The 17,643-nt window shown below is 57.5% G+C and overlaps 1 protein-coding gene across 2 annotated transcripts; it reads right to left on the bottom strand.

Moving 5' to 3' along the window:
* Positions 1-2,084: 2,084 nt before the first annotated feature.
* On the bottom strand, positions 2,085-12,997 carry LOC308234904 (paired immunoglobulin-like receptor B). 2 transcript variants are annotated; one of them, XM_080643333.1, is made up of 15 exons: positions 12,725-12,997; positions 12,373-12,530; positions 12,217-12,252; positions 11,759-12,046; positions 11,310-11,612; positions 10,799-11,095; positions 10,251-10,553; positions 8,179-8,466; positions 7,720-8,025; positions 7,217-7,498; positions 6,617-6,916; positions 4,568-4,684; positions 4,000-4,052; positions 3,081-3,242; positions 2,085-2,999 (listed from the first exon to the last, which is right to left on the bottom strand). In XM_080643333.1, exons 2-15 carry the CDS (start codon positions 12,404-12,406, stop codon positions 2,856-2,858), a joined length of 2,913 nt encoding a protein of 970 aa, XP_080499459.1. In that variant the 5' UTR covers positions 12,407-12,530; positions 12,725-12,997; the 3' UTR covers positions 2,085-2,855. The 2 variants fall into 2 exon arrangements, with proteins under 2 accessions (XP_080499459.1, XP_080499458.1); XM_080643332.1 differs by having other exon boundaries at positions 12,816-12,855.
* Between the last annotated feature and the right edge of the window lie 4,646 nt (positions 12,998-17,643).

Raw genomic sequence — 17,643 nt, 5'->3', positions numbered from 1 at the left:
GGGCCGACCCTCGGCGCCCCTGGGAAAGGGTCCACGTCCGCTGCCACCCACCCCCACTTCCCCGTCCTAGCCCGGGGCCGAAGGCCCTGGCAGGGTCAGGAGAGGAGGCGATGGTCCCCGTGCCAAGCGTGAAAGGAAGGAATGGACACCAACGCCGCCATTGGCTCCATTCGTGCGGTTTCCCCCCCTCAGCCTTCCCTCCATCGCCCGCCCCGAAGCTGTCCCCTAGAGCAGTGGTCGGCAAACTCACTTAGTCCACAGAGCCAAATATCAACAGTACAACGATTGAAATTTCTTTTGAGAGCCCAATTTTTTAAACTTATTCTAACGCCACTTCTTCAAAATAGACTCGCCCAGGCCGTGGTATTTTGTGGAAGAGCCACACTTAAGGGGCCAAAGAGTCGCATGTGGTTCGCGAGCCGCAGTTTGCCGACCACGGCCCTAGGGGAAGGAGAGAGGCAGGGAGCGAGAAAAACCCTTGTGTGGAGGCTGACTTTCAATAGATCGCAGCGAGGGACCTGCTTTGCTAAGTACGAAACCCCGACCCAGAAGCAGGTCGTCTAGGAATGGTTCAGCACCAGGTTCCCCACGAATGTGCGTTGCGTGAAGGGCAAGGGGCCAGCCCCCTTTCCGGCCACACCCAGTTTCCCAGGATGAAGGGCTGTGCGCATGGGATAGCGTGTAATTGAGCCTTGATGGCTATTGTGTTTGTGGTGGGATCGGCCCTCAGGCTGGCTGACTGGGAGGCTCAGCCGGGACCACGGCCTGCCAACTGCTGGGCAGATGCTGACCACAGGAAGCGGCATTCGCCTCAGCAGGGTCTGCTGTCGGGAGATCTCCCTTTGGATGTGCCGCTTGTGAGGCTAGTGGGGTCCTGCTCTGATGGCGTCTGAGGCTGGCCACTGGTGGGTTGGTTCTGGGCCTCTTGGGAGGGACTCGGGTGCAGGCCAAGGTCAGCCACTGCCTGTGCGACGGGGGCCCTTTTCGCGTGCCTGCCCCTCCTGCCAGTCGCCATGTGGCTTCTTCTGTGAATCCTTGGCTCTGTGCCTCCGCCTCAGCTGGTCTCCGGGTGGCTCTTCAGGGTGATTGCTCCTTCATTTAGTTGTAACTCCAGTTTGGTCCTGGGAGGAGGTGAGTGTAGTAGCTTCCACATACCCCGCCTCCACCTTGAAATCTGCATCTGCAGTTAACATGGGCGTTGTCAGGAGGCCCCATGGAAGGACTGAAGGAAGAGGACCATAGCAGCGTGGCACACACCTGGTCAGCCGCAGCCTTGTAGGGGTTCCGCGGCTCCTGGGGGCCTGCAGGTCGGTCAGTGAGGCTAGAGGCGGGAGGCGGGAGGGAGGAGAGCTGCGGTAGGGCCGCCCTGGCAGCTGCTGCCCATCACTCCCTTAAAGCATTCTCTCACTTCTGTTTTGTTCTAAATGCACACAGTGATTACTGAGAAGTCTGGCTTTGATTTCAAAATGCAGGCGTATTGCTGATAGAACCAGTGACTCCCAGAGGGTCCCAGGAGCGGCCGGGTCCACGTCTGGTCTCCAGGCTGCTGGGGTCAGGAGGCCGCACCTCGCAGCTCCGGCCATAAGCCAGGCGTGGGCTTCTGTTTGATGTATGTGCAGTGACCAGGGGTTTTGCTCTGCTGTGTGTGTGTGTGTGTGGGGGGGGGGGGTGAGGAGGACATAGGTCTGCTCCCCCTTGGTCTAAAACTGGAAGTCTGAAACGCGATTGGTTTTTAGATATTAATGATGTTTCCAGTGACATTGGATACATCCTTTTCAAATTAGAATAATAGATCTTTATACTACTTTAGATTGTGTGTGTGTTTCTATGTGTGTGTCCATTTATATGTCCCTGTGTGTATGTGAGTGTATGTTGGTGTGTAGGTCCATGTGCACACTTGTATATGTCCGTGTATATTTGTGTATATGTCCGCGTGTGCCCGTGTGTATGTCCATGTATACATATGTGTATTTCATACATGCATGTGTACATGTATGTGCATTTCACACATGAATAAGTGTTCAGAAGCATTTAGCAGAGAAACTTTCTAAACACTAAGGTCACTTTGCAGGAAAGTGTTTTTTAAAAGAAATATATATGTTTATTGATTTCAGAGAGGAAGGGGGAGAGAGAGAGAGAGAAACATCAATGATGAGAAAGAATCAGTGATCAGCTGCCTCCACTGGAGATCGTGCCCGAAACCCAGGCATGTGCCCTTGACCAGAATTGAACCCGGGACCCTTCAGGCCGCAGGCCAATGCTCTATCCACTGAGCCAAACCAGCTAGGGCTGCAGGAAAGTTTTGAATTACAGATTCAATGTGTTTAACAAACATGACAGTTCAGTTTCATATTTCACCCACGTGAGTGAAATCTTACTGTTCTTGTCCTTTTCTTTCTGACTTTCTTCTCTTAGCGTGATACTCTCCAGATGCATCCATGTTGTGGCAAATGGCAGTATTTCATGTTTTATGGCTGAGAAATGTTCTGTTTGTATAGTTACCACATCTCTATCCCATTATCAGTTCAAGGACACATAGGTTGAGTCTATGTTCCGCTTCATAGGTTTGATGTATGATATTTACATTGTCATTCACTTAAAGCATTCTCTCACTTCTGTTTTGGTTTTAGATTCACAAATTGATTACTGAGAAGTCTTGCTTTGGTTCCAGAATGTAGGCATATTGCTTATAGAACCGGGTGACTCCCACAGGGTGCCAGGAGCTGCCGGGGGAGCACGTCTGGTCTCCAGGCTGGCTGGGGTCACTAGCTGAGTGTCCAGGGGGTCAGCTTTCCTGCCTTCTGGGGTCCCCGCAGGCCCCCTCCCTGGAGTGTGGGGTCTGGGTCCTTCCTGGGCTAGTGGATGGCTAGAGCTGCGTACAAGCTGGGCTCTTCTGGGGGCTCCTCTGATGAGGAGGATGGGGGTGCACTTGTCTGCCGTCTAAGGGCCAAGAGGTTCAGCTGGGCGTAGGTCACATCCTGGGGGGTGTCAGATGCACCCTGGAGCAGCGGGGGGAGAGAGAGGGATGACACTTGGTTGGGGTTGGGGAAACCTGGAGGTCTGCAGAGAATGGGACTCACCGGACTGTCCATCTGTCTGTCCTCTTCTGCTTGTCTGCCCTTTGTGTCCAGCAGTTCCCGTGACAGGGAGGAAGGAGAGGTGGCCATTCCCTGCCTGGGTCCTGGTCTTGAGTGGTTCACCTGGGCGTACATCACTCCCTGGAGGCCTTCATCCTGCCCGTTCTGCTGGAGACAGTGCCTCCTGTCATGTATCCACATGTTGCCAGAGAGATGACTTACACTTTAAATAGACCAGGCCCCTCTCCTGGTGGAACCTGCAGGGCCTTCCTAAGACCTGGGGCCTCTGGATGCTTCTGTGGTTCTGACTCTCATCCTAATGCGCTCTCTCTTGCTCACTGGGCTCCAGCCTCATGGCCCTTCCTCCTGAAGAAGCAGGCCCTGCCTCAGGACCTTTGCGCCCGCTCTTTCCCTGTCCCCCACCATGCCCTCTGTCCCCTCCTCTTGCTTTATGTTCCTTCACAGCACTTTGCTCTCTGGGACACTGTCTGCTTGTTTGCATATTGTCTCCCTTGCCCACAGGTGAGCTTGAGGCATGTAGAGACAGTGTGGCTCAGGGCTGCGCCGTGGCCCCTAAATGGAGTCGGTAAAAAGTGAGCCCCTGTCACATCTGCTGGGTGAATGAGTGAAGGGGTCCTGGGGACCTGTGGGTGAGTCACTTATTCCTGCCTCCACCTGAGACCTGGGGCTGCACAAGGTCAGACAGAGGATGAGGGGCCAGCAAAGGGGGCCACGTAGGAGGGGCCATGAGGTCACAAGGAAACCAGGAGGAGTGAGTCACAGCAGGACGACCTGGGGGCCCAGAGGGGAGGTCAGTGTGGACGCTGCTGAGAAGCAGGTGAGGTGGGACAGGGAAGGGTCCATTGGATTAAACTGGGCAACAGAAGGTCCTTGGTGGCCTGGACAGGAGCAGGGGTCTCACCGGAGGGTCCAGCTCCACGCTCTCCCCAGGCTGCGTGTCCTTCACAGAAGCATCTGCTGGGGCAGAACAGGGGGGTGTCTCCTGGCAGGTCCCCAAGTTCTCAGGGCTGCAGACCCTGCCTGCTCCCAGATGGGCCGTTAACCCAGGGTGAGGTGCAGAGCCAGGTCACACAGTGTGGGTCTCAGTCCTTCTCACCCTGACCCCCATCCTCCCAGCCTAACCCTCCCCATCGCCTCCTGAAATCCCTGCACCCCCTTCCCCAGGGCAGCTGTCTCTTCCTCTCACAGAGGGGCTCCTCCTGGGCATCCACAGCTGGGCTGCAGCTGGGGGAGGAGGCAGGAGAGTTAGGGATGTCGGGGGGGGGGCCCAAGGTCAGTGAGAGCCTGGGGCCTTTGGGGCAGGCCGACACTCTATGGACTGAGCCAAACCAGCGAGGGCTCCACATTTCCTGATTTGAGGTTCTGGAGAATTCTTTTTTTCAGCTGACTTCCAGCTGTTTGGTTTTCCTGTGGCAGGTGCTCTGAGCTCCCTCTCCTGTGACCCAGGTCACCAGGTCACGCCTACTCACCCGATGTACTGCCTTTTCTCTGACACCGGAATCGGAGGAAGAGGAAGAGAAGGAGGGAGAGCAGCAGGACGAGGGCCACCGAGACCCCAATCAGGACGATCAGGTTCCAGTCGAAATCTTGAACACAAGTGATGATGAATGAGCCAATGAGGTAATAAATGAGCACCTACTGTGTGTGAGGCACATGCTGGGGTCTGTCATTCATCTCTTCTAACTTCACAACAGTCATGGGACAGGGATTGCTGACCCCACCACCCATTTCGCTGAGGCTCAGAGAGGTTAATCAGAAGCTCAGGTCACCCTGCCTGGGCGGGGCTGGGCTGGAACTGGAACCTGGGAAGGGGGATCCCTGTGTGTTGTTGTTACTATTATTATTGTTTTAATTCTCACCCAAGGATATTTTTTCCATTGATCTTTAGAGAGAGTGGAAGTCAGGGAGGGTGGGGGAGAGAGAGAGAGAGAGAGAGAGAGAGAGAGAGAGAGAGAGAGAGAGAGAGAGAGAGAGAAACATTGGTGTGAGAGAGACAAACTGACTGGTTGCCTCCTGCATGTGCCCTGACCAGGGTGGGGTGGAGTCTGCAGCTAAGGTTTATGCCCTTGACGGGGGACCGAACCTCCGACCCTTTAGTCCAAAGGCTGACGCTCTAACCGAGAGCAAAACTGGTCAGCGCATTATGACTATTGTTATTGTTACTAGAGGCCCGGTGCTCGAAATTCATGCAAGAGCCGGCCTCCCTGCCCCTGGCTGCCGGCACTGGCTTCCCTTGGGCACCGGGACCTGGGCTTCTCTCGCAGCCACGTGTCCATTCTAATTAGCATATTACCCTTTTATTATTATAGATTATTATGATGATTCATGCTGTCCCTGTGCCTGCAGGTAGACCTACCCCTCTCCATCCCAGCCCAGATCCTTGTCCCACTCTGCAGCCTGACCACCCCCCCAAATTGGGGCCTGTGTACATGGGGTGCCTACGGCCAGGGCAGGAGGGAGGCCTGGGTCCTTCCTGAGCTCTAGTCAGGGCCGGGCTGTGTGCTGAGGGCCTTCCCTTTGAGGGAGGTGGGGGCCTGACCCACAGCCCATGGACCAGGACTCAGAGGAACAGACGTGTCCCAGGTCCCACAGGCGGGCAGGAGCAGAGCTGGGACTTGAACCAGGGCTGAGGCTTCTCCTGACTCCACGGCTGCTCCTTGGGTGGTTGTGGAGGAGACTCAGACACCACCTGAGTCCCCAACACACACACACACACACACACACACACACACACACACACACACAACAGCACAGGCACGCACGAACGCGCACACACATACACGCGCACACACACACACACTTGCACACACAGTGTCCTGAGCTTTTGGAGAACTTGGTCCCAGTGAGAAGGAGGAACTTTCCTCAGGACATTACCCAGGAAGTGGCTGAGCCAAGACCACTGAGCTCCTCCCACCCACCACCTCCCCCCACTCCCTCACTTAGTCCTCTCGGGCCTGACTTCCCATTGGGGGACCCATCCTCAGAGGCTCCTCAATCAGGATGGGAGGAGAGGGGTGAGGGCTGCTCCTTTCCTGGTGGTCCCCCAGCATCTTCCTCTGCATGACCACCGCACCTGTCACCTGTCAGCCTCAGAGCCCTGGTGCCCCAGCATCTCCACCTCCCAACTCCCCATGGGGGACAGGCTGAGCCCGAGCAGGGGTCCTGCTCTCTCTGGGGCCCGGCCTCTGCTGGTCACACTCTTGTCTTGGTCTCTGGCTGAGGCCACAGGACTGGGAACTGGAGGGTCGGGATGGGTGCCCCTGGTCTTTCTCCTTCTGGTCAGCCCCATCCTCGCCAGCCTCCCCCTGCCCACGGGAGCATGTCTGGGCCTCAGGGAGGAGGAGGAGGATGAGGAAGGATGGGAGTGGCTCTGGCTCTTTCCATCCCTCTGGGAGGTGAGAGTCCCCTCTGGGTGACCCTCCTCCTGTTACTCCCTCAGCCCATTGCAGCCCAAGGTGCCCTGGGGATGGGGGCCTGACCTGACCTGAGGACACGGGGGCGGGGCTGGGGCTCCTCACCTGAGACCACCAGCTCCAGGGGGTCACTGGGCTGGGACAGCAGGTAGGGGGAGGTGCTGTTGGAGCCATAGCACCTGTAGGTCCCCTGGTGGCCTGAGCTCACAGGACTGAGGGTGAAGTTGGCCTGAGAGGGTGCAGACGTGTCCTGCAGACTGAGGTGCTGGGGAGGGTCCAGCGACCCCTCCCTGTGCAGGTGGAAGGTGTCCAACCAGATCTCAGACCCACACTGCAGGGTCACGTTCACTCCCCTGGGCACTGAGGGTCCGGGCTGGGCTGAGAGGGAGGGTTTCCTGTACATTCCTGGGGAGAGGAAGGTTGTGGTGTACAGAGAGCCACCTCCCCACATGCCCTTGACCCAGAGCTGAGGGACCTTGTCCTTCTCCAGAGACCCTGTCTGTGACCGCTGCCAGCTCCTCTCATTCCCCCTGGGGGGTGTCTTTTATCTCCATGACCTCACCCCCTTTCTCCCTCCCGCCCCTAGACCTCTGCCCAGCTCAGCCTCTGCTCCAGGCCCCTCTCCTGGGCCCCATCTCCTCCAGGTGTCCCTGGGCCCAGAGCCTTGAGCAGACCCTCAGCACAGGGGCAGGGCTGGCTCCTCACCTGCCACCAGGATGTCCAGGGGGGCGCTGGGGGCCGACCACGCAGAGGAGAGGTGGTGTCCACTGTAGCATCTGTACTGGCCCCCGTGGGTGCGGTTCACGGGGCCCAAGGGGAAGTCGGGGCTGCGCTGCCCATCGAGGCGCCGGGGGGGTGTGAGCCCCTCGTCCTTGGTCAGCGCGAATCTGTCAAAGCCGGCCTCCGCGTGGCACTGGAGGGTCAGGCTGTGTCCAGGCAGCACCAGCGCGCCTGGCTGGGCCGAGAGGGCGGGCTCCCTGTGCACACCTGGGAGGAGGGGACCGTGGCACCAGGGGACACCCCACATCGCCCACTGGGACGCAGGGAGAGGTCTCCCATGTCCCTCCCTGAGCCTCCTGCCTGTGGGTCTGTCCCCAAGAGGCCAGTGTCACTGACCCCATGAGCCCAGGGCCCCAATGGACACACAGCTCAGGTCAGTTATTTGGGCTCAGGAAACAGATGGGGATGCACCCGGGCCTGTCCCTCACCTGTGACCTCGATGTGCAGAGGGGCACTGGGCTGTGACCACACGTTGGGCTTGGAGCTGGAAGAACCAAAGCATCTGTAGGTCCCCCCATGGGAGGGGCTCACGGGGCCCACAGGGAAGATGGCCCACCGCCTCCCATCATGCTTCCTCCATAATGATTTCATTTGTCGGGGCGGGTCAGCCCCTCCCTCCTTCAGCAGATGGAAAGGGCCCGATGTGAGGTTAGAGCTGCAGGAGAGGGACACGTTCCCTCCTGAGGCCACCACAGGGCCTGGCTGGGCTGAGAGGGCGGGTGCACCGTACACTCCTGAGGGAGGAGAAAGGGTCTGTGTTAAAGGGACTGTCACCCTCATGCCCCAGGTGTGTTCTGAGAAGGGTGCGGTCCCCTGAGGCCACACTTTACTCCCTCTGCCTGTGACCTGGAGCCCACAGTGGGGAGGGGAGCCGGTGTCTCCCTTACCTGTCACCACCAGGAGCAGGGGGTCACTCCGCTCTGAGCGTATGTCCCCAGTGGTGTAATATGCACACTGGTACAGCCCTGCGTGGGTTTGGGTCATGGCTCCAATGAGGAAACCGGCCTTGTTCCTGGAGTTCTGTGGGATCCTTGTTTCCCAGGGCTCAGAGCCCCTCTCTTTATACAGACCGTAGGCACTAGCCTGTAGAGACCCCTGACACCAGATGGTCACAGAGCTGCCCTCGGTGACGATGGGGCCTGGGTCAGCCCAGATGGAGGGTTTGGGGACGTCTCCTGGAAAGGAATCAGACATTTAATGTCAGGAGCGTCCTTCTCCCCCCATGACATCATGAGTGAGCTAGTGATGCCATTTAATGAGCACCTACTGTGTGCAATGCACATACTGGGATCTGTCACTCATCGCCTCTCACCTCATAGCAGTCATGCACCAGGGATTGCTGACCCCTCCACCCACTTCACTGAGGCTCAGAGAGTTTAACCACGTGCCCCAGGTCACCCAGCCTGGACAGGGTAGGGCTGGGACTGGAACCTGGGACTGTGGGTTCCCTGTGCTCTCCTGACGCTGCCCCCCAGGGGGACACCAGCTCCGTGTTCTGGGCTCCTCCTCTGCAGGGGCCTGTCCACGTCTCATCTGGAGCTGAGGGTCCTTCCTCATTACCCGCCCCCAGCACAGCAGGGACAGGAGGCGCAGTGTGAGGGCTGGACTCTGAGTCTCTCCCGGATCCCTCTCCACCCTGCAGGCCCTCACGCCTCCTTGGGAAGGTCGGGCTCGCTGGGGGCTCTGCCTTCCTGAGCTCTGTGAGGCCCTTATGTCACCTCATCTCCCAGCAGCCTGTGAGCAGGATGGGACCAGGGCTGAGCAGACAGGAACCCCACACTCAGAGGAGAGAAGGGACCGCCCAGCCCCACAGCAGGAGCAGCAGAGCCTGGAGCTGAGCCAGGGCTGATCCACCCTGTTCCCTCCTCTGAGCTGGCCCTGAGCTGAGGGGGAGGACTGGGTGCCCGGATTCTTGTCCTGCCTGTCCCTCCCTGTACAGTGTCACCGTCCCTGAGACAGAGGGGACAGGCCCCATAACATCACGTCCTGGGGCTTCCCTGTGAGGCCCTCTCCCAGGAGGTCAGGGCCAGAACCGACAGGAAATGTAAGATATGGACAAGGATTCTCTCCTTTTACACCTGGAGACACTGAGGCCCAGGCAGGGGAAGGGCGGGTCCAAGTCAGCGAATTCAGAGGGGCCTGAACCCCTGCAAGGCTGAGCCCCTGTCCCCATGGAGGAACCCACCACCTCCCCACAGAGAGCCTCAGGGACCCTTCGGGGGGCCTGACTCCGTGGTGGGGAGCCGCTGCTCCTCAGAGCCTCCTGGGCATCAGGATGACAGGTGAGGGGCGGGGCTGTCTTCTCCCCATTAGAGAACAGTCCCCCTCCCCCAGCTGGGCCCCACACCTCCCTCAGCCATGCCCTCCCTACCTGGCCCCTGCCTCACTCCTGGGCAAGCCTGACTGTGTGGTGGGGGAGGGGTGAAACCTATAGTCCCTGGAGCCTCATGGTTCCCTGAAATGTCTCCCTGACTCCCAGGACCCCCTGGGACACAGGCCTGTTCTTAAGTGTCTGGGCCGGGGCGGGGGTGGGAGGGGGAGGATGCATTAGATCCTCTGAGAGACTCAGAACTGCCCTGGGGTGGTCAGTGCCTTCTCTGAGCAAATGGGACCCAGTGGTTCATCAGCTGTGGACATGGGCCCTGTGGGTGTGGGGGGTTGGGGTCCTAGAGGGTCCTGGGAAGGACAGAAGGGAGTGAGGGTCTTGGGCTGACCCCAGAGTCTCTTCCTCTCTGAGATTCTCCTGCATCTGCCCTGTGGCCCCTCAGACCCTCCCACTGTCCACAGGCACCTTCAGGACCAGGTGAGGGGCAGGGATAGAGAGGGATTGGGGGGTCTCTGAGGGGCAGATCTCCTCTGGGTGATCATCCCTAGATCCCCCCCCCCCCTTTCAGCCCATGATCCTTCTGGGGACGGGACCCTGAGCTGACAGCACAGCAGACAGGGTCAGGGCCCTCACCTGAGACCAGGAGCGTCAGGGGCTCACTGGGGTGTGACAGCAGGAAGGGGGAGGTGCTCTGTGAGCTGTAGCACCTGTAGGTGCCCCCATGGGCTGAGGTCACAGGACTCATGGAGAACTTCGTCTGGTACTGCCGAGCTCGGTGCTCTGATCTCAGAAGCAGGGGGGGATCGGCTGCCCCCTTCTTGGACAGAAGGAAGGTGTCCCTTAGGCTCTGTGACTGACACAGCAGGGTCACGTTCTTTCCTGAGGCCACCCTGAGGCCTGGCTGCACCGAGAGGGATGGTCTCTCAGGCAGGTGTCCTAGAGAGAGGGAGGGAGGGTGAGGGCTGCCTATCCACCTTATTCTGCCCTGAGAGACAGCAGGCCTCTCTCTGAGGACCCTCCTCACTGCCTGTCTGTTTCTCTGAGTCTTCCCTTCCCCCGCCCCATCTCTCTCTGTCTCCCTCCCTCCTTGGGGCCTGCACTGTCATTCTGGCCTCACCACCTGAGACCCCAGCAGGGCCTGTGCAGAGTCTGGTCTCTGACTGAACCCACTGGCTCCTCACCTGCCACCAGGATGTCCAGGGGGTCGCTGGGGGCCGACCACTCAGAGGAGAGGTTGTATCCACCGTAGCATCTGTACTGTCCCCCGTGGGAGCTGCTCACAGTGTCCAGGGCGAAGTGGGCCTGAGAGCGCCCAGCCTGGGGCTGCAGGACAAGGCTCTGGGGGAGGTCGTGTCCCCCCTCCTTGTGCAGAGCGAATCTGTCATAGCCGACATCAGAGCGACACTGGAGGGTCAGGCTCTGTCCAGAGGCCACGATGGGGCCCTGCTGGCTCAGGAGGGAGGGCTTCCCAGACTCACCTGGGGAGAGCAGACATGAATTACAGGGGCTGCTCCTCCCATAAACCCCTTCTCCTGTGTTGGACCCCAGGTCTCACTGTCTCTCTCTGTGTCTCTGGCCCAGGAGCCTCTGTTTTTCCACACCCCACCCTCTCACATGGGCTCCCCTCACAAAAAAAACCCCAATAACCTGGCTCATACCTCAATCCATGGACGGGGCCATAATGGGACTCACCTGGGACCAGGAGTTCCAGGGCGTCACTGGGGCGTGAGCACACCTGGGGCCTGTCCCTGTAGCAGCCATAGCATCTGAACGTCCACCTGTGGTCGGGGGTCACAGGGCCCACAGGGAACAGGGCCTGGGACTGCCCACTGTGGTGTGTCTGTGAGTCCAGGGTCCAGGAGAGTCTGTGATCTCCTTCCTCAGTCAGAAGGAACCTGTCAAATCCCTCCCCTGAGCCACACTGGAGGGTCACGTTCTCTCCTGAGGTCACGACAGGGCTGGGCAGGGCTGAGAGGCTGGGTCTGCTGTAGGATCCTAGGAGAGGAGGAGGCAGCGTGTTAAATGGGGCTCACACTTCCCTCATGTCCCCCAGGGCTGGGCTGTGAGAGCGAGACACCCTGAGAGCAGACCCCCTTCCTGTGGGCAGAGCCTGAGGCTGGGACCCCTGAGCGTCCTCTCACCTGTGGTCACCACCAGCTCCAGGGGGTCACTGCGCTCTGACCAGTCATCAGGGCTGAGATAGTAACAGCGATATCTCCCTGCATCATGCTCTGTCATGTATGTGATGGGGAACTTGGCCTTGTCTCCGGGCTCCTGTGGCTTCTGTGTTTTCCATGATGCTGGGCTTCCTTCTTTCTCCAGACCGTACTCCTCAGTCCCTGGGGTCCCCTGACAGGTAATGGTCACTGAGCTCCCCCGGGGGATCACAGGGCCTGGCTCAGCCCAGAGGGTGGGTTTGGGGCGGGTCCCTGAAAGGAATCAGAAGCTGGGTCACAGGACATTCCCACCCTTGGTTCCCAGCTCTTGGTCCCTGAAGCCCCCATCTGTCAGACAGATCTGCACCCCTCCCCCACCTGCCTGTGGGGTAGTCCATTGTCCCAAGGGAGGAGTGGGACCTGGGACACCTGGGGAGACTCACCTGCCTGCACTGGGGTCCTGAGGCCCACACTCAGCCCTGGAAGAGAGTCCCTGTGAGAGGTTTGCCCTGAACCCTGAGCAGCTCCCTCCTCCCCAGGAGCCTCCTGAGTCCTGGGTTCCTGACAGACCGGGACCCCCATCCCCCCTCCCATCTCACCGAGGCAGAGCAGAGCCCTGAGGGTGGGGGTCATGTCGTCTTCTCCCTGTGGCCTCAGCTGAGCAGATGGAGGAGGGCACGGGGCCAGCAGGATGGACAGACACACGCATGGGTGGTGGTCACTTAGCGGCCGATCCTCTCTGTGTCACGTCAGCATCCTATAGGCGAGGGCACAGCCTCTCTCTAGCAGCCTGGCTCTCATTTCATGGTGAAGCAGGAAATAGACCCGGAGCCTCCTGAGACGCCCCTTCCAGGTGAGGTGACCCAGGGCACGTCCTTCCCTGTCAGAGCCTCCCCCACGGGGTCTCCTTCCTCCTCAGCCCGTCCATCAGCACCTCCCTGGGGTCCTCACCAGGGACAGTGCCACCCGGGCCCTGGAGTCGCTTCAGGGAGACTTGGGTCCCTGTGGCCTGCAGAGCTCAGATCAGCAGGGACACACTCACCCTCTCCCTGTGCAGCTCAGGGCGCTGTCCCTGTGACAGTGAGCACAGAGGGAAATGCAGGGCAATAAGGGAAGGAAACAGGTCCCTTCTGGGGCCCCAGAATCTGGGTTTTCTTCCTATCACATGTTTCTTCATGAACTTCCCTTTTTCTCAGCCACAGTCTCCAGCCCCTCCTTCCTGGGAGCAAGCCTCAGGGTCATGTTCCCCCTCAGGGCCCCTGTTCCTCGGGCAGAGCTGTTCCCCCGGGACCATGGTTTGTCCTAGACAGTAAGAAGCTGTCATTTGGGTTAGAACTTTGATTTGTTGATTAAACCCCCTGTATTTAAATACCTGTGTCCCACCTGCTTCCTGTGTGAACTGAGCAGTAATGTCTCAATCAGGTGTTTTCTTCCATTTTTTTTTTTTTTTTTAACAAGAGATCACCCACTGTAATTTACTTATTCTTCAACGAGTTTAACTCCTGGAGGGTCACAGCGCTACACGGATTCAGGGCCCAATGGTCTTAGCAGGACGGTTGCTCTGGAATTTGGCGGGAACCTTCCACTGTCTCCATGAGCACCAATTCCCACTCCTCGGGGGACTGTGGATTTGTGGGGTTTGCCACCAGGAGTCACTGTGCTGCTCTTTGCTTTGTACACGGAACATATCTCTTACCCAGAGTTCAGTTTCGTCTCGCGCACACACCTGCAGCTTTAAGGGCAGCTGTGAGCTCCCTCTGTCCCCAGACCCCGCCTGCAACCAGCAGGGCTGGTCCGAACCACAGCTTCCACCAGTGTTTGTGCTCATAGGAGTCCTGCTCCCAGCGGGCCCCATGTCCAGCGGCGGGATCGCCACTCACGTACTTTTCTTCTTCCTTTTTCCCCAACAAGTTTTTTTAAAAAAACTTTATATATTTCAGAGAGGAAATGAGAGGGAGAGAGAAACATCAACGACGAGGGAGAATGACTGATTGGCTGCCTCCTGCTCGCCCCACACTGGGGATTGAGCCCCCATCTGGGCAGATGCTTGGACTGGGAGTTGAATCGTGACCTGCTGGTTCATAGGTCGACACTGAACCTCTGAGCCATCATGACAGGATCTTCTTCCAGTTTTAAAAGCTTGTTGTGTGGGCTTTGACTCGATATATCCTTCTCAGACGTCCGTCTTGCCTATCTGAATGCGCTTGCTCTGTCACAGTGTCTGTGACACCAGTGTCCAATGTCCCGGGATTGTTCGGAAGACCTCGCTGCATACTGGGTGGGTCTGGAATTAATTATGTGCGATGATTTCACTTTTCAGATGAAATTTTTAATACTTCAACGATGACTCAGATATGCTATTCATTCCAGAGGCCGTCTTGGAAAATAAATCCTCACATCACACCAGGGCAGAGCGTGGCCCTGAGGGTGGGGGTCATGGTGTCTCCTCCCTCGGTTCCTGGCTGTGCAGATGGAGGAGACCAAGGTGCCATCAAAACGGTCCCACACAGGTGTGGCCACTGGGAGGCCGGCCCTCCGTGTCTCCGGGTTGTCACCTCAGCGGCCCCACAGGAAGGGGAACTGTGTCTCCCAGATGTTAGCTCTCATTTCCATGATGGATCAGGAAATAGACCCGGAGCCTCCTGAACTGCCCCTTGCAGGTAGGTGTCCCTGTCAGAGCCTCCCCTACGGGGTCTCCTTCCTCCTCAGCCCGTCCATCAGCACCTCCCTGGGGTCCTCACCATGGACAGTGCCACCGGGGCCCTGGAGACGCTTCAGGAAGACGTGGGTCCCTGTGGCCTGCAGAGCTCAGATCAGCAGGGACACGCTCACCCTCTCCCTGTGCAGCTCAGGGCGCTGTCCCTGTGACAGTGAGCACAGAGGGAAGTGCAGGGCAATAAGGGAAGGAAACAGGTCTCCCCCTCTGGCCCCAGACTGTGGTTCCCTTCCTATCACAGCCCCTGGTCAACTCCCCTTTCTTGCAACAGCATCCACGCCATCAGGGCAGGAACACACTCTGAGTCCCTCCTCCCCTCAGTGCCTTGTTCCTCAGGACGATCTCTCCTCCTTGTCCCGGGATCCTGTCTCACAGTCAGTGGCAATAAGTGTGTTATTGCTCCGATTTGGGGAACAAAATGGATTATTTATTTAATTATTATTAAAAATTTATATATTTTTTTATTTTAGCGATGAAGGGAGAGGGAGAGAGAGACAGAAACATCCATGATGAGGGAGAATCACTGACCGGCTGCCTCCTGCACGCCCCACAACCTGGGCATGTGCCCTGACCGAGAATTGAGCCTCAACCTTCTGGTTCATACATAGATCGATGCACAACCCCGGAGCCATGCCGGCTGGGCTGATTCTTATGTAAATAGTCCTCCATTGTCCATTAGGTGTGTGACCTTCACCCTCAATGTACAATCTCTTGAGTCTCAGTTATCTCTCATGCAGCAGGTCGTCAAGATCCCAACTCTAAGCTTAGAGTGGTTGTGGGTTTGGTGCCGGGGGACCTGGAGGGAGCCATCCTGGTTTGTAGCCACCTGACTAAGCCTGTGAGGTGAGCCCTGAGTGGTGTTATTCAGAACTCTGCAGGAATTGGATGATTGCTGTACCAACGTACAAATCCCCATCTGCTCCTGATGCAGAGAAAGGCTGTGCACACTGTTTCTGAAACATGTGGCCATCCTTAATGCCCAAGAAGAGAAGTGGAAGTTTTCCAGATGGAGAGGGAAGCAGAATAGACAACCACTGTGCGAGTTGAGTGGCTACTGTGCCCGGGTGCAGCCAGCAGTCATCAGCGTGGAGTTTCCCACCTCTGTGTGGACAGGAGAGGGACCCAGGGTGGCCACACACAGGGAGGGGATCTGGACTCAGGGTGAAAGTTGGAGCTGGGTTGCCCCCCTCCACGTGCTTTGGATATGGGCACTGGGGTCTCTCTGCCCACAGACCCAGCCTATGGTCAGCACTGAACCACGTCTCCTTGAGCGTGTGAGACGGATTCAGTGCATTCCAGTGAGCATGGGCATCTGTCCTGGTGCGAGTGTGAGGCTCACCTTTGGCGTGGGCCCTGCTGGGCACATCACAGTCAGATGCTAACTTAGGGAGAGAGGACACCATGGGCCAGGGCTGATCCCACTCTCCACCTCTTTGTATCCTGAACATCAGCACAGCCCTGGGAGGGACTCTCTGTGGAGAAGCAGGCGTGTGGGAGGGGAGCGTCCAATAGGAATGGACGTGAAAGGGAAATCCCAGGCGGTGAGGGGAGGGAAGAGCTTGCTTCCCCTGTACCCTCCCCTTACTCCCCGCCCCTGCCTACTTGTCCTTCTGTCCCCTCCCCTGCAGGATGGGGGCACCATGGCTGTGCTGGCCCAGCTCTCCCTGACACAGTCATCAAGTGGGACCCCTTCATGTGAAAAATGCTACAGACAGGGTGGTGCGGGCCATCCCTGAGGGTATTGGCTGCTGCTGCTGCTGCTGCTGCTTTCCTGAACAGATCAGGCCCCCAGATCTGACACTTGGACAGGTTTGGGATTTCGCTGACCCAGAAGGCAAAGGTGTCCTGAGCAAAGGCAATTGTTCATTGCTCTGTGCCTTGTGCATGTACCCAGAATGCATTGCAGGTGTCTCTGAGCAACTTTAACGTGGATGTTCCTCCACCAACAGTTCACCACACCCATAGTCCCTTGCTGGACAGCGGAACCTCTGCATCGGGGCTCCAGGGGGCTGTAAAATCTGAAGACAGGGGCAAATGTGGTGCCATTTTTTTATCGTTTTAAGCCCCATATGTGGATTTCTGTCTGTGATAAAGGGAAACCAGCGCCGCTCACCTCGAAGCTGCCTGTGGCTGCCCTTGGAAGCATTTGGGAGCTGTGTGGTATTGTCCCTGGTGCGATGCTCATGGAGATGAGTCTGCAGGTGCCATGTGCTTGGTGAAGGGCACATTGGAGAAAGCCCCTGTGCCCATGTCCTGGCCTCCAGCCTTGTGCCACCTGCTAAGAGGAAAGCGTGGGCTGTATGCCCTGCAGAAAAGCTAAAGAGGATGGCATCTTCCTGGACACTGATAAGGACATGGATGAGTTTGTGTCTGGATGGGAAGTTTGTGCGATCTTCCTGGAGACAGGTTTAGCTTCTACCTTATATGCCTACCTTTGGGTGTTATGTGACTCCATGGGAAGCTTTCAAAGGACATGTTTTCCTTGGCTTTTCACTCAGTCAATCAGAAGTTAATGAAGGGCATTGATCCTCCTCACATTTTTATTCCTGAGATGCTGCCACCAGCAGACAGAGCCAGCTTACCAAAGAGCATCATAGGATCCAGTCCTGCTACAGAGTTCTCTATTAAGGAGCCAGATGCCCTTAACAATGACACCATTGACCTAAAGAGGGAAAAGATAATGTGCAAGAGGACCTTAAGAAGAAAGAAGATACTCTATTTAACATTAATTCTCACCCGAGGACATGCTTAGAGATAGGGAGGAGAGGAGACAGAGCAACATGGATGTGAAAGGGAAGCATTGATCAGTTGCCTTCTGCACGTACCCTGACCAGGGATTGAACCCACAACTCAGGTGTGTGTCCTGACCTGGAGTTGAATCAGCAACCTTTCACTGCACAGGATAATGCTCCATCAACTGGGCCCCTCCAGCTGGGGGAAAGATATACTCTTCAACAGAGAACAGCGTGGGCCAGGGTCTTCAGGATGAACTTCAAAGGGCAAATGCTAATCTTCAAAGACTCCAGTCCTACAAACAGTAAGGACCGGGTCTCCTTAATGGGCTGGATGAGCAGGAAGCTCTGCTGCAGGAGCAACTCAGAAGGTCAGAGAGAAATGCACTGAGGAGGCCCAGCTGGTCACATCCCTGGAAGCT

This window comes from Plecotus auritus (assembly GCF_963455305.1).
Source record: "Plecotus auritus genome assembly, chromosome: 10".
Taxonomy (NCBI): Eukaryota; Metazoa; Chordata; class Mammalia; order Chiroptera; family Vespertilionidae; genus Plecotus; species Plecotus auritus.
This window is presented reverse-complemented; position numbering and strand designations above follow the sequence as displayed.

Bases quoted from the DNA above. Each gene is read 5' to 3' on its own strand.
- LOC308234904 (XM_080643333.1), bottom strand. From the start codon at position 12,406: ATGACCCCCACCCTCAGGGCTCTGCTCTGCCTCG. The intron at 8,026-8,178 runs GTAAGGGAGACA...CTCCTCCCTCAG, and splicing joins CCTGCTCCTGGTGGTGACAG to GAGTGTACGGTGCACCCGCC. The intron at 7,499-7,719 runs GTGAGGGACAGG...CCCTCCTCCCAG, and splicing joins TCTGCACATCGAGGTCACAG to GTGTGCACAGGGAGCCCGCC.